General features: G+C 40.1%; 1 protein-coding gene across 3 annotated transcripts in view; it reads left to right on the top strand.

The window, feature by feature from the left end:
• Positions 1–7,290, top strand: part of SVOPL (SVOP like) — a 67,253-nt gene extending 59,963 nt beyond the window's left edge. For 2 of the 3 annotated variants that reach the window (XM_060633230.2, XM_078435951.1), the window contains one exon: positions 6,228–6,365. In XM_060633230.2, the coding sequence (XP_060489213.1) occupies positions 6,228–6,365 (138 nt within the window). Of the gene's footprint in view, positions 1–6,227; positions 6,366–6,802 lie in introns of those variants that run through there. The other variant, XM_060633234.2, reaches the window with a different exon arrangement.
• Positions 7,291–17,018: the final 9,728 nt, after the last annotated feature.

Below are 17,018 nucleotides of genomic sequence, written 5' to 3'. Positions count from 1 at the left end.
TATTTTTCTATTATAAATAACAGTAATGAGCGTCCTCGTGCTTGCATTTTTATCTAACTTTGGGATTATCTCTTTAGGATAAATTCCTAGGAATTGGAGTGGTAAGTAGGTCAAGGGGTCTGCTCATTTTCCATTTTGACACATTGTGCTAAAACTCTCCTTTGGAATGTTGCACTGGTGAGTAAGGTCTTGCTTCTTCACAGATTTGCCAACTGGGTTTGTCATTCTTTGTCATATTTGCTAGTCTCACTGGCAATAAATGATCTTTGTTATTATGTTTAGCATTTCTTTGACGAGTAATGAAACTGAATGTTCTTTGCGCATTTTAATTGGGTATTTTATCTTTTTTAGCTTGTCCATTCAGGGTCCTTCCCATTTTCCAATTCAGTTTTAAATCCTTGATTGGTGAGTCCTTCATACATGGAGGATTTTAACCATTTTTCCGGCATATTGTAAATATTTGTCCCAATTTTCCATTTGTTTTTCATTCTTATTTATGTTCTCCTTGCTTTGTACAGAAACTGTAAGTTCACAAATTTATTAGTATTTTCTTTACAACTTCTGTGTTCTGTGATTAGGATTGTGAAAATACACATCTCCTTGCCCGTACTCTGTGGACTTCTCATTTTGGGGGAGAGGATTCATATGCATTTTATTGAAGTATAGCATGCATATAAAAGTGTTTAAAAGCATCCCTGGTTCCGATCGAGAAATCCCTGACTTGTCCTCTCCCAGGCCATTGGGATACAGCAGTAGGAGGCCTAATGCAGCAAACAGCTTTATGATTCCCTAGATGGAAGGCCAGTGGTCCCTACACACTTGATTTAATAACCTATTTTTTACTCCTGGATTAGAAATGTCTATTTGCTTACCTTTCCACAATTTCTTGGTCTATTTCTAGCCTAACTATTTTAGTCCATTAATCTGTCTGGTTTCGTCATTGTCATATTCTTATTAGTTGAATATTTATAGTACATTTTCAAAACTGGCTGCCTAGGCCCCACCTAATTGTTCTTTTTTCTCAGATAAGCCTCAGAATCATTTAATTACAATGTGCCTCCCTTGCCTGTCCAAATCCTATTAAGATTTTAATGATTAATTCATTAAATGTATCCATTAATTTAGGAAAAAATGGACTTTTCTTCCCCCTTGGTATTATCTTCCTAAGAGCAGAGTTTGTGTCAATTTGTTCAATGTTTGTTCTATGCTGTTCCTTGCTGACATGTTAGTGTTTCTTCAAAGAGCTCCTGCATATCTTGTTAAATTTATTCTTAGGCATTTTAAGGCTTTTCATTGTTATTGTGAATAGATTATTTGCTTTCATTATAAATTCTAGTCTTGCATTCTAAGTTATTTGTATTTGGAAAAGCTGTTGATTTGCAAACAGCCAGCTCACTGAATGCATTCAAGATGGTTTTTCATTCGAGCCTCTTGAGTTTTTCAAATTTATAATCGCATCTGTATTGTGATTCTAGTCTATCCCTCCAGATGGAATGCTTCCAGTCAACATTTATTTAAAAATTTTTTTTTAAATGTTTATTTATAATTGAGAGACAGAGCACAAGCGGGGGAGGGTCAGAGAGAGAGGGAGACAAAATCTGAAGCAAGCTCCAGGCTCTGAGCTATCAGCACAGAGCCTGATGCAGGGCTCAAACTCATATGCCGTGGGATCATGACCTGAGCTGAAGTTGGATGCTTAACCGACTGAGCCATCCAGATGCCCCTCAAGTCTCATTTAATGTACTTACGATTCCATAGCTTACAAAAGGTAAACTCACCCCCATTGACTTTCTTTCCTTCTCTTTCCAGCCAAACTACTTGAATGGGTTCCTTTCCTACACTGTCCTCACTTCCTTTCCCCACTCATTCCCTTGCCCCCAAACCTGCTGCAGCCATCCCTACTCCACCAAAATGATTCTTGATGGTGTCTCTGATGATGACCATGTCTCTAAATTCAAACCTTGTTTTAATCTCCCATCACACTTGACTTCTCCCTCACTGTAAACACTGATGGCTACCTCTTCCCTTGGCATCCATCACCTGGCACACTTTGGGTTTTCTCCTGGATCTCCAGCTGTTCCTTCTCAACTTGTGATTGATCTTCCTCTGCTTTTTCTCTATTGTTGAGGATTCTCGGTGCTCAGTTTTAGACCCTCATCTTTTTATAATCTATCTCCATGTAGGTGATTTCACCAATTTTTATGATTTTAGTTACCAGTCATTTGCTCATGAATCCCAACTTTGTATCTCTGGACTAGGTCTTTCTTCTGAACTCCGGATTCATGAATGTAATCACCTCCTGGGCATTTCCACTCAAATGTCTCAAAATCATACTCAGGATATCTTTCCCAAACGCATTCCTCTTACACAGTCCCCATCAGTGAATGTTGTCACTTTCCAACCTGGTCTTCACTCCCTTCACCCTCCCCAGCTATTCAGTCCCCAACCATGTGGATTTAGCCTCCTAGTAGATCCTGCATAATTCACCTTCCCTCCTTTTTCACCACCTGCACCACTCTGGTTCAAACTACCCTCACCACACTGGGCTGCCAAGAGAGCATCCGGACTATTCTGCAAGCTCTTACTCTCCTTCAACTTCCTCTCCTCCCTGTATCCATGTTGATCTGTGTTCTTTTGTTTATAATCCTTTATTGTCTTGCCCTTCCTCTTAGACGAAGACCCAGATCCTCAACTTGGTTTACAAGACTCCACCACTAAGGCTCCCAACCTTGTGCTCATACCCATTTACCTAGCTGTAAGCAATCTGGTGTTTGTAGTTGATTACCACAGTTACCGCCTTCCGGGATTCTCTCACTTGCTATTCCCATGGACTGGAAACTTCTCCCTTTCTACCCTGTCTCCACTTCCAGTAAGCTAGGATTCTCTGCTCAGAAAAGCCCTCCCTGATGCCTTAAATTAAGTCTGGTCTCTCTGCTGTGAGCTTTTATGACCCCTTGAAATTTTCCTTCAGATTATCAGATTATAATTGCTGATTTGTTTTGCCAGGCTATTCAAAATCGCTCTCTTCCAACACTTTAAGCCCTGTGAGGACAATATGGGCTTGTTTTACTATCTTTTGTATTTCTAGCTCCTCCAGTACCTGGCATGTAGTAGGCATCAAAACATTTTTTGAGGGGCACACCTCGGTGGCTTAGTTGGTTGAGCATCCTACTCTCAGCTCAGGTCATGATCTCATGTCATGATCTCACGGTTCGTGGGTTGGAGCCCTGCATCGGGTGCTGTGTTGGCAGCTCAGAGCCTGGAGACTGCTTCCAATTCTGAGTCTCCCTCTCTCTCTGCCTGTCCCCACTTGCACTCTGTCAAAAAAGAATACAAGTTAAAAAATTGTTTTTGAATGTTTTAATATAGAAAATGCACTTATTTTTTATTATTTAAGTAATCTCTATACCCAACATGGGGTTTGAACTCATGACCCCAGTATCAAGAGTCACATGCTCCTCTGACCCAGCCAGGTGCTCCTGAATTTATTTTTTATATTGATTTTGTATCCAACTATTTTACTGAAATAGTTTCAGTCTTTGGGAAAGCTGATGCTAACAGAGAATTCAATGTGCAAGAGACTTGTTGGGGAACACCTGGCAGGGCAAATGAGGGAGGGAGCAGGAGTGGGTGGGGAGAACTTTCACACCGTGGTGCAGGGGATAGCAGCCAGGGTCCACTTAGCCAGTGTTTTGTTAGTGAACCCCTAGGTTTTATTTACTGGTACTTATTTACAATTTTTGAATCAATACACTTGAGAGGGCAGTTGGGGTTTTGTGTGTATGTATTTTATTTTTGTTAGGTTTTATAGTCATTGTCTTCCTGGTTTCATTAAAAAAAAAAGGAAATTGGAAGAATAGAAGGGAAGGGGTGATGGGCTACCAGCAGTTATCAAATGTTGTAACTTGTCTATGTACATCTGTGTGAGTATATATGTACCTAGGCTCATATATAAACACACATACACAAACTCTCCATCTATCTACACATATATCTACATATTGCAAAATTTTAAATTTTTATGTAGTCAATTTACCAAGTATTTTCACTTCTAGAGTTAATGTTTTGTATCATGTTTATTGGCCTTCATCATTCATGCATTATTTCTAAAAATATTTCCAATATACTACCAGTTTAACAGCTTTCAGTGTTTTCATCTAAAACATTAAATTCTTTGATCTTTTCACAATTTATTTCTGCTTAAGGCCTGAGGTAAGAATTCAGCTTTAAAAATCAACAAAACAATGGCTAGCTAGTTGTTCCCAGGGCCACTAATCATCCTTTTGTCTGGCTATTCTCAGTTGATTTACCATGACTCCATTGTTGGAAACCCCCACTTCCATACTGGATTCTATTTTGGCACCAGTATCACACTGCTCATGGTTAGAACGTTATTACCACTTAGGCTGGTGACTTCCCTCAGATTCTCTCACTTGCATTTGTTCTCAGAAATTTCCAGATTTTCCTTGCATGTTAATTCTTTCCAATAAACCTTAGGGTCAATTTTTTTCCCCTAAATTGACTAAAAAAAAAAAAATCCTACTGGAATTTGGATTGAGAATCCATTAGAATTACAGATGACTTTGAGAAGTATACTTTCACAATTTTCTAAGAACTAGATTTACTCAATTTTACATATTCTTTAGTTACAATTTTCTTCATATACGTCCTACACATTTCTTATTTATTCCTATTTTTTTATTTTTTGTCCCTATTGTGTCTCACACATTTAATATTCTTTGTTGTTTTTATTTTTGAGATGTGACCCATGGATTAGAAGTGGAGATTTTGCTGTTATATTTCTGTTATTTCAGTTTGACACTCTTTTAGTCAGAACACATTCTAGGATTTTAAATCTTTTAGGTTCATTTTATGCCGCAGAACATGGTCTATCTTAGTGAATGTTGCAGGGGCAGTAGAAAAGAATACGTACTTTGCTGCTGTTGGGTAAGGTGTCCTGTAAATGTCAGTTAGACCCTGTTGGTTGATGGTGTCATGAAGTTCTTCTATAGCCTCCATTTTCTGCCTAGTTCTATCAATTGTTGAGGGAGGACAGTCTTGAAGTTTCCAACTGTATGTGGATCTATCTAGATCTCCATTCAGTTTTTACTGAATATATTTTGAAGCTTTTTGGTACGTAAACCTTCCAAATTGTTTCCTCATTGACTAAACCTTTTATCACTGTGTAATGTCCCTCTTTGTTCCTGTTCTGGGCTGGATTTTAGAAGTAGAGATGAATAGATCTTTCTTTTTGATACAGTACATCAAAGGGGGGCCTGGAAATCCAGGAATTGTAACAGAGAACAGAGAATTCTTAATTGAGAATTGTAACAGAATTCTCAAATTATTTTTATAATCAGGCATTAGGGTTCTTGGTTACAAACAAGAGAAACTGACTTTAGGCAGAAAGGAACTTACTGGAAGACTATCCACTCACATCTACTAGGTGGCTAGAGCCCTGTTAGGAAGCCCAGCACGGTTTCTCTGTAGGGAAGCTAAAAACAAAACAAAACAAAACAAAACCCCCCCAAACCCAAAATGCAGTTGCCTCTGGTCCTAGCTAGGAGAGCAGTTAGGTTTTGCAACTTCAGGCAGCTCTGGGTTAATGGATGTAGGAAATGGTAATGTGTGAACTAGCTAGTAACACAGCAGGATCTCAGCCAAAGGTTGTGTACAAATTGGTAGAAATTCATTCTGAATGTGGAAAAATGAACACCAGTTTCGATTGTCACACCTGAAACATCATGAACATAGATAGACATGTCATCTTTCCAGACACTACAGATTACATCTCCAAAACCTTTTTCCCTAATTCATCCTGTCAGAACTGAAGGGGACAAGTGGATGTTTGGCAGAGGGAGTTCTGCATAAAATGAACTAGAGGTTGAAAAAACTAAACTGGTATGAGAGTGTGGGAAAACCAGATCTTTTTACCTTTCCTAGGTACTGGTTTGCTCTGGAGATGCCGGAGGAGTGGGTGCAGAGAGGTCTGACCTGGCCAGTACATGCTTATGTCAGTCCCCACTCACAGAATCACACAAAATGCCTGCAGTAGCTGGGCCCAAATAAATAACTCCCCTGAGGCGTCGGGAAGGCACAATTTATAGAATGGCTGCAAAAGACATTCTTTCATGTCTGTGGAGAGATGATTTCCCCTTTGACATAAAAAAAATCAGCTGACAAGTGACTGGGACACAATAAATGGAGTCATTCCTTGTGACTTGCAGGTTCTTATGAGCGCATCCTTCCTGGGGGCCCTGTGTCTTTTCTCATCAGTCTGCATTGTATGTGCCATTTCTGCCTTTACTCTCCCTATTGAGACCAAAGGACGAGCTCTACAGGTAAGTGATGCAGAAATCTCTTAGGTATTCTCAGCTACCACCTTTTGACCAAAGGACATGACCTTGGAGCATGGAAATTCTTTGAAGTAGACATGACATCCAGGTGTGTACTAACACAATGGTGTTGAGTAAAAAGCCTGAGTATCCAGTTGGCTTGCATGTAACTTTGAGCAGCACTGAAGCTAGAGTAACCAATTATTCACTCCAAACCTTTGCTAAACTCTTCAAAGACGATAGTGTGGTGTGATTTTCCCTGAATAATGTCTGTATTCCACTAAAATAACAACTATAAAACTACCATTGCCATTACCAGGTACACAAAGGTAAATGTGAGGCTCTTAATTCATTGTAAGTTTATTAAGAAATCATCTATTACTAGTTTCTAGTGTCTGACAGCTGAGGATGAATGGAGAAGCCTTTTTATTAAATGTATTGATCTACTAAATCACTTCTTATTCCAGCAAATTAAATGAAGACCTGCGAACCAATGTCTACTGGAGAAGAAAAATGCATTTTGTGTTTACAAAGAGCTGTGGCACAGTTTTAAAGACCTGGTTTAATTTCTGTATGCTACTTGGTAATTAAGAAACTGATTACGTATTTCTGAAAAATAAGGCACATGAGAATGAGGTGGGTTAATTTTATATTCCTGTCTTTTTTGGGAGACTACAGAGAACTTTTGTAAAAATATACTTCAAAGATGGGAAGGGTAGGTCTATGGGAGATGGGCAGGGGGAAGTAAAGTTTCTCAGAGAAAGCGCATATATACTTGATATTCTCCCATGAGGTTTGTAGCAAAAGTTGGACTGAAATTTTGTAGCTAAGGCAGGAACTTGGGGTTGTATCATTAAGCCTTTCACAACAGTCACCAACTTCACGGCAAAAACGAGCATTTAAATTGCCTCCGTGTTGATGAAAGTTGCTTATTTATAAAATATGCTTAAATGAGTATGAGTCTTGTATATAATTAGGAAGAAGCTGGGAATACACTATTTTTTTCCCATTCTATTTGTATTCTGATTTCATTACTTTATGGGAGAATCTTTGATTCCCATGATGAGATTTAAAAAAATGAAAGTGCAGCAAGCTCTCTGACATCATGTCACCATTTGCCCTTTGTTAAGCAACTGCTTTCACGCAGGACATCACACCTGTGCATATCACTTTAGTAGGTTAGGTATGGTGTGGAAAGAAAACACCGAAGGCTTTTACATTTAGATTCTTTGATTGCTATTCAGGCTTACTGTGGACACCTCTAAAACTGGGGACCCTATGGCTTGGCTCATCAATTCCTCCTATCCCCCCTCTGCAGGGGAAAAAAGAACTCACTGCAACTAGAATCAAGTATCACTGTATTACCAAACTATGACAGGGTTTATACCCCTGCTTCCATAAGGGTGCAAGTCACCCCTATTTGAACAAGAGGCACAAATAGCTTAAAGTCAGGAAACTTTTCCTGTCAAGGGCCAGACAGTATTTAAGACTCTGTGAGCTAAACATGGTCTCTCTCACACACCCCCAACACTCCACTAGCCTTAAAAAATGCAAAGGGGTGCCTGGGTGGTTCAGTCGGTTAAATGTCCAACTCAATTTCAGCTCAGGTCATGATCTCACAGTTCGTGAGTTCGAGCCCCACACTGGGCTCTGCACTGATGGTGTGGATCCTGCTTGGGATTGTCTCTCCCTCCCTCTCTCTGCCCCCTCCCGTTAGCTCTTACTCTCTCAGAAATAAATAAAAAACATTTAAGTAATGTTTAAAAATGTAAAAAGCATTGCTAGCTCTCAGACTATTGAAAAGACGGCCATAGGTTACATTTGGCTAACAGGTTATAGCTGAAATAAATTTTTAGGCCCAAGAGGAAGCAGCTCCTGCCCAGGGTGCCTAATCAGCAAACTGAAATTTAGATAACTTTCATGTCCCTGTAAATGTTCCACTTGGCCAGAAATAGTGTGTTCAGTCAGCTGGCACCAAGCCAACTGTGGCCGCTTACTTTCTTCCTTATCTTTTAATCCTATAAAAGTTTCCTGCCTTCTGGCCCGGGTTGCAGGTCTCTGGGCTCTTGGGAGTGGACATTGCCTGCTTCATAAAGCATCAGATAAGGTTTGTTTGAATCACCTATGTTGTCTTCTTAAATCATTTTTTTAAACATATATTTTTTAATGTTTATTTATTTTTGAAGGAGAGAGAGACAGAGTGTGAGCGGGGGAGGGGCAGAGAGAGAGGGAGACACAGAATCCGAAGCAGGCTCCAGGCTCTGAGCTGTCAGCACAGAGCTCAACGCAGGGCTCAAACCCACAGACCATCAGATCATGACCTGAGCCAAAGTTGGAAGCTTAATTGACTGAGGCACCCAGGTGCCCCTCTTCTTTAATCATTTTTAACTGATTTTGGCAATGAGGATAATCTGAAGCTGACTGCCAATGGCTTGTGGGACAATGAAACACACAGGCAAGGAACCTGATAAACACTTTGAGTTCTCTGTTGTTCTAGTCAAAACCAAAGGCTGTGGATGAGTCACTCCAGGCTTTGAGTGCAACTCTCTGATCTAAACAAACTATAGGTTTAAAAATATATATTTATATATGATGATATATAAAAATATGTATATATTAAAATATAGTTCCCAGAAAGGTTCCAGACAATTATAGTGGGAATCTGCAAAGAGAGGCAGCAGTTAGGGAACTCCTAAAGCTTGGAGGTATATCCATTGCATAAACTTCTGGGAGATGTGGGGAAATAAGAAATTTGACCTCTTCTAACCAATGGCACAACACAATGGAAATAGGCACAAGTTGGACTATTAAAAGCCACTGCTAATAAGAATCTTGGAAGCCAAAGGTGCAAAGTTGGTAGGTGGGGAATTGAGCAAAGATGTTAGATTGAAGTGGCCAGTGTGCCCAGACTCCATGCAAGGACATATTGGTCACAGAACAAACACTAGGTCACTTAGCAACCTCAAGAAAAAAAACTCTGTGTCACAAGGTACATAGAAAACACCACAAAATCCTAACCTTCCAGTACATCCCTCTTAGGTATTAATTTGGCTCAGAGAAACCCAAGGCTTAAAGGAATAAGATGTTCAACTCTCAGAGAACTGAGTGCTTTACCTTCCAGCCCACCTACTTAATGTCTAAGAAGTGTGGTCCTGGAAGCTCAATCTACTGACTAGAAGTGCACTTGAAGGGTTCCCTTATCAACAACCAGGATGGGATACCTATTTTAATTGGTATGTAGAAGTCTCCAAAATTCCAAAATACATTCACTGATTCAGTACAAAAGGCTAATGAGAAGTTAAACAGACACAAGAGTTACCTAAAAGACTCTAAGACCACGGGACATCTACAACCCCTTCAATCTTCCTTTACCTGAGTACTCAGTCTACTAATTCATTACCTGAATTGCCTTTCCACTCTGAAGAGACCACTGGGCCATAAACAAGTGTCCTTGACTTTGGTGGCCTTAAAACTGCAACAGTTCCAAAGCCAGAAACCTAAGACAACAGCTGGGCCTCCCCTGTTGCACCCATCCTGGGGGGTCCATTAAAGCACAGAACCACAGATTGGTGCAATCAACTGTGACACTGGAAAAAAGATTGTTCTTGAAGATTTTATCAAATCTGAATGCCTCCTTATCTACTCAAAGGAGGGACCTCTGCCCCACACCCCCCCTCCCCCCAGGCTAGGGTTGATGGGACCCTGAGGGCTTCTCTTGTAAATCACTATCAGTTATTCCCTTAAACAGCCAAGGGGAAGCTAAAATTAATGGAAACACTTACAAAGTGAGATCCTTGGAAAATTGGCTGAAGCTGGTGAAGAGTGAGTCTTCTGGGGTGGTTCAATATTGCCAGGGCAAAATCTGAATGAATGTTTATTTGTGCTCATTGAAACTTGACAAAGTAATTCAAAGACCTTTTTAAAATGGAACTCCATGGTACTGATGAGGGAGCATAAGGTAGGCTGAAGGCCAAGTACAAGCTAGCCTCTCCCCTTCCCCCCCCTCCCCTGCCCAGCACCCCCCTCCCCCACCCCAGGTGGGATATGTGTGAAATTCCTTGGACATTCCTGGCTACCCCAAACCAGAAAGGGAGAAAATAACCAAACGGTTAAACTGGTAGGAGTCTCCACCAGTTTACAAGAAAAAGGCAATCCTAGGAACTCCCTACTGTCTTAATGTTAATGCCTTGCTAGGGGGACAAACCATCTTAGCTTGATAATAGCTAGGCCTCCAGTAATCTGTGAGTCTTGAGCATATTAGTCTCCTTGGAAACTTACCTTTTGACTTTATCGCCCCCAAGTCCATAGTGTATAACTAGTCATTCTACACAGCTCTTTCTGTCCATGGGTCCTGTCCCTGTGCCTTAATAAAATCACCTTTTTGCACCAAAGATGTCTTCAAGAATTCTTTCTTCACTGTCAGCTCCAAACCCCACCATCATCCCAAAACCTCATCAGTACCCTATGGTCAGAAGTTGGCCAAATAATGGGGTGCCTGGATGGCTTAGTTGGTTAAGCATTGTACTGTTGATTTTGACTCAGGTCATGATCTTGGTTGTGAGATAGGGCTCCAAAGACAAACAGCTCTAAATCAAGAACACAGTCTCCCAGATACAAAAGAGCAAATTGATAAAGTAGTTGGATAGGTAGGTCAGCCCCTTCCTTAATAGCACTCAGGGTGCAACCCAACTCTTTGAGGAATTATAAACAACTATCTTTGTCTTACTGAGTCTTTACGAGAACAGAAAAAGGCCACCCCTCCTTTTTACCAATTCCCAAACCTCCTCTATTCATCTCAAAAGTCTTGATTCTGTAAAAATTCTGGTCTTAGGCAACAAAGATTCTCTTAGAGGAACTTGCATTCTTTCTCTGTGCCTTTGAGATGTAAATGTCCTAACCCATCTTTTCTAGGAAACATCTAGGGCCACCTCTTTGGAATGCAGTCCTCAGGGAGGCAATTCTTACTTTAAGTCTATTTAGAAATTAGGTAAGTGAAAAATACTAGTAAAAAGTTTGAGCCATCTGATCAGGTAAATTTATTCTATCTGCTAGAAAGACAATTTGGATCCAATTATTTATAAATTAGGGGGGATCCGTTTGCATCTGTATGTTTATATATGTGTACATATATGTGCATATACATACATGTCTAAAAATGTTATAGATGTGATTTTTTTCTACCTTCAGAGGGCAGTGCCAAAATTAATTTGCAAAGAGCTTTAAGTTGCTTAAAAACAAGTGTTTATATAAATCAAATATACTCTCTGAAATACAGAAACTAACCCAAATGTTTTCCAAGTTCAAGCGAACTAGGATAATCTTTTTTTTTTTTTAAAAGCTAATTTCGTTGTCTTAATTAAAACAGACAAGTCTTTAGAGTTACCAGTATTAAATATAATATAGACATAGGACTTGTATTCTATCTAGTTTACTCAAAGTCAAATAAGCTCATGTTTTCTGTTAGAAAATTTGTCAGCCATAAAGATAACTTAAGGTGATGGTTAGCTGTTCAATGTCTCATGAGTAATCTAAAGAACAAGTACATCAACTGATGAGGGAGCATAAGGCAAGCTGAGAGCAAAGTAGAAGCTGGAATATCCCCACCTCCCACCCTGCCCTGGTGGGATATGTGTGATATTCTTCAGGCACTTCTGGCTGCCCAGGGAAAGGGGAAGCAAACACACAGGACAGGAGTCGCCATCAGTTTACAAATGGCTTAGTAAATTACAAGAAAAAAGGCAATCTTATCAATAGCCTGATCTCCAGAAACCTATGGACTCAGTTTCCTAGAGCCCTAATATCACTTTCCCCTCCATAGTGATGTGGGGAACAAAGGCAAGAAGGAAATGGAAGGTAAAATTTCTTTATAACTTGCAACCCAGTGACAAATATTTGAGGCAGGCTGAGAAGAACATTTCTCTGGCAACTCCCTACTGTCTTAATGTTAATGCTTTGCTAGGGGGAAAAACCACCTTAGCTTGAAAATAGCTAAGCCTCAGTTATCCTGTAAGGCTTCTTTAGCATATGAAAATCCCTTTGGAAACTTCCCCTTGGCTTATGCTCCCTCATCATTAACTAGATATAAAAGTTTACAAATAAACTTTTCAACAATAATTATAGTTTATGGTATGTCTCCTTAAGCATTGTTTCCAGGGGCGCCTGAGTGGCTCAGTTGGTTAAGTATCTGACTTTGGCTCAGGTCATGATCTCAGGGTTCATGGGCTTGAGTGCGTCAGGCTCTGTGCTGACAGCTCAGAGCCCGGAGCCTGCTTTGGCTTCTGTGACTCCCTCTCTCCCTGCCGCTCCCCCACTCTCTCAAAAATAAACATTTAAAAAATTTAAAAAAGTTGTTTCCAAAATTTTTCTGTGACAGGAAACTTTAAAGTTATACTGAGGTAAATTAAATGGTGGATATTCACTGAATATCTAGATCATTTACAAGTAAGATAAAATACTGAGACCTTAACTATCGAACAGAGGTTTATCCACATATGGCTTCCTTTTACAAGCGAAATAAAACTATTTGGGTCTGTTAAACATGTTTTGTGCCACACTGAAAAATTTTCTGTGAGGAATATACTTCTAGAGATTATAGAATATATCTACACATTTGACAATCCACAAAGTGCTAGCGTAAGAGTCCACAAATGCTTACTGTTGAACAATTAATGACTCTGAGGGTGTTAATAATTCTAAACCATATATATGAATAAAGGAAACATCTCTGCATAAGAGTAAGATGTATTTGGGGTAAGAAAAGGCATCAGATATGAAGATGTGTTTTCACTAAAGGAAAAAGTATAACAATTTGTTCAAAGGGAAACAATGGATTGTGCCAGAATGAGAGGAAAAAAAGGGCAAAATCTGAATGAATGTTTAAAAAGTTTTTGAAGGGTTGTGGAAAAGGAAGTTTCTGTGTGGTTAAGCTAAGACTGGAATGGATTTCTTTGAAAAATGAGCTTTAATATAAAAAATACACTGGTACAAAATTAGAATTTGGTTTTCCGTTAAAAAGAGTTTTCTTAGATTGTGGGTCTGCTCTTAGTGTAAATAAAATATTTGCTTTCTAGGTATGTGGTAGAGTCTCCTCCCTAAAGAAAGAGACCTCAGGATAAGGGAAGCCACCTGGCTAGTGTGCATCCATGACTTCCCTCACGAGCCTGTAACATGAGGCCACCCAACCAAACTGTATGCCTATACATTACCCATACATGGGAGACAAAGAAGTAGAGAAATGTGTAAAAGCCTACGCCACGTGACATTCCAGGCTGTTTTTCGGGTACAAACCCAACTGAGCACGTGTGGGCACACATAAAGTGGCTTCCCGGAAAGAAAAGCCTCGGTGTCACTACTCTTTGTGTGAGAAACCTGCTCCAGGTGGATTACTTACCAGAATTTGTATCTTACCAAAATAACTTACTGTGCTTCATGTTGTCTTTAGCAGGTCTTCAATTATTTAACCCAGTCTTCTCAATACCAAAAGAGCTAAGGTTTTTAAAGTTTTTTCCTTTAGAGAGAGCACATACACACATGTGAGCCGGGGTTGGGAGGCAGAGGGAGAGGGAGAGAGAATCTCAAGCAGGCTCCAGGCTCAGCCTGGAGCCTGACATGGGGCTGGATCCCACAACCCTGGGATCACAACCTGAGCTGAAATCAAGAGTTGGGTGCTCAACCAACTGAGGCACCCGGGTGCGCCTAAAAGAGCTCAGGTTTTTAAAAAAGAACTATGCAAATTTCTGTATTTGCCTTTGAAGTCACTTTGGTTAATGGTTATCTTTGACAAAATTCCCTCAAATTCTAAACAAAGTCTTTTTGACTTTGAACTGATACCTTCTAAAGAAACATGTTAAATTACAGAGAAAGCACTGTCAAGTCATGTTTAAACTTCTTAGGCTCTCTGTATATGTTGTCAATGTAAATGTTCCAGAAATTACATTAAATTCCTGAAAATCTGATATGTACCGGTATGTTATTAGTCACAATTCCAGTTATTATCTTCAACTCTTCTATCACAGAAATACCATTTGCTGATCAATTCCATTATAATGAATAATCATTACATCTTTAACCATGGGCATTTTCAAGTCTTCCATCATTAACAGAGTGTTATGGTTTCACTCTGGTATTTTTGCAAAAGTGAGATTCACAGAAAGGGCCCTACCAAGTACTCTTGACCACAGACACTGCAACCAAATTTTAAGGTGTTAAACCCTGGGTACATATCTGTTCCCAAATATGGAAGGTTCCATCTGGCATCTGGCCCTATGTAAACACTGGAGACTCAAAATCAAATTGACTAGGAAGAGAAGCAGACAGTGAGATCAGGTATTTCCTCCCATGACAACACAGCAAGAATGATTCCTCCTTCCCTCTCTCCATCATTGTCCTAATTGTTAAACCATGAAGGGCTTTCTGATTCTTTTGTTCACCTTATGCTTTGCCCTGGCCTGCAAAGAAGATACTATTACACACATATCTCAGGTCATTACAAAGGATGATAATCAAACCTCCTATCAACTTGACTACTGGATCTCCTATGCTGCTGGATATTCTGTAGTTTTTTATACTTGTCACAAACTTCTCCCTGATGTCCAATGCCCCAGTTTCTCTGAATAAAGTGTACTGGATAAACACTTCTGGAGAAACAGACAAACGATTACGTGAACTACATAAGCAGGCCAACTGGCTTAAAGAAATATCCCTCTCTGAGAATTTCTTTTTCATATATATTTTTTAATTTTGAGAGAGAGCATGCATGCAAGCAGGGATGGGGCAGAGAGAAGAGAGAGAATCCCAAGCAAGCTGTGCGCCGTGAGCAGAGCCCAATGTGGGGTTCAATCACGACTTGAGCAGAAAGCATTTTTTAAAAATTTTTATTTTTTAGAGAGAGGGAGACAAAATGTGAGCAGGGGAGGAACAGAGAGAGAGAGGGCACAGAATCCAAAGCAGGCTCCAGGCTCTGAGCCGTCAGCACAGAGCCCGACATGGGGCTCGAACTCACGAACCATGAGATCATGACCTCAGCCGAAGTCGGACTCAACTGACTGAGCCACCCAGGCACCCCAGAAAGCATTTTTTTGATTTCTATTTGGGTTGAGACATAGTGATGAGGGATAGAAGCAGAAGAATGTTCACCATTAGTGCAGAAGACGGACTGATAGCCTGCTGCATAGTTTTGAGAAGGATCAAATATGTACTGGTTGCTACCTTCTTAAAGGGTCTTATGTCTGCCTGCACATCTCACCCATAGTTAATACTGAGCGGGATGATAAACACCAGAAAAATCTTGTGAAAGCGGTTTTACAAGTAGAAAATCAGAGACATTTATGATGTAATACTCCCTGCATGTCCCCTCCCCCTTGAGCACAAAGCGTATAACCCCAGCTTCATACAGCAAAAGAGCAGCCTTTTGTGCCCACGTGTCCTGTCCCTGTGCCATAACAAAGCACCTTTTTTCACCAAAAACGTCTGAAGAATTCTTTCTGGACCGTTTGCTCACCACCCCACATCAATAGGAACCCTGACCCAGGAGCATTCTCCAAACCACAGGCATTATTTTGATGCTAAGAATGTGTCTCCCTAATATGCTGCATTCTCTCAGAAGTTTTAAATGCATGTGGGCAACCACTGACTAGCTAGCAGATCATCTGTCCAACTGGAAAACAAAAGAGAATGGAAGTACATAACCAGCCCCAAGAAGATGTGCCAGACATCTTTTGTGAATACTACACTGAGAGCTCAAGAGCCAATGATAACTGAGTCACATTATTTTTGATCAAATATTTTTCATCAAACTTCTTGGTCAAGAGGATGATCAAAAGTGGGGTAGGAGGACTACTGAAAGAAATTTCTAGGTCCAAGATGGAACCACTCTGCCCAGGGTGCCGCAGCAGCAAACCAAAACTTAAATAACTTCCATGTCCCTGTAAATGTCCCACTTGGCCAGAAACACAATATACTCAGTCAACCAATCCCCAAATGCCAAGCCAACTCTGGACTCTACACTTACCTTCCTTGTCCCTTATTCTTTATCCTATGAAAGCTTCTGCCTTCCACCTCATTTTGTAGTTCTCTTGACCCTTGAGAATGGAGACTGCCCACTTCATAAAGTGTTTGTTTGAACCACCTAAATTGCTTTCTTTAATCATTTTTAAAAGTTTGCAAGCCCACCTTCGTCTAGTTATCAAAAATTTTAGGCCCAAATATTTTTGATGTAAAGACATCTAGGCTACACGTGTAAGGTTAGCTCAAAAACCTACCACCAATCACAACTGAAAGTCCTGAAGCTGATGTTAGCAGCAATTTATAATTAACACCAAAGGACAGTAGTGGTTCACAACCACAGTCAACTATGACACAGCTGATGATCAAGCACCTTCCCAAGAATTTCAGGAACTCTCAGTACCCCTGGAGGTATCAAAGCTTCAGGAACATTACAATGCTGCCCACACTGTCTACTACCCAGGCTTCCTAGAAGACACTAAATTAGTCAACAGCAAATTTTATTAACATGATTTTAATTGAATACAAAATTTGAGAAATCCTTCATAAACTCATGTGTACTGCTTACCCTCCTTACTAGTATTAGTCATTAGTAGAAATGGAAGTCAACAAGTATCAAGTCACTTACCTGTAACGAGTTTTTTGGTTTCACAACTCGCTAAAAGGTAATCAGTCACGTAA

This window comes from Panthera onca, chromosome A2 (genome assembly GCF_046562875.1).
Source record: "Panthera onca isolate mPanOnc1 chromosome A2, mPanOnc1 haplotype 2, whole genome shotgun sequence".
Classification (NCBI taxonomy): domain Eukaryota; kingdom Metazoa; phylum Chordata; class Mammalia; order Carnivora; family Felidae; genus Panthera; species Panthera onca.
The sequence above is the reverse complement of the archived record's forward strand: the minus strand, read 5'-3'. Positions and strand labels throughout refer to the sequence as shown.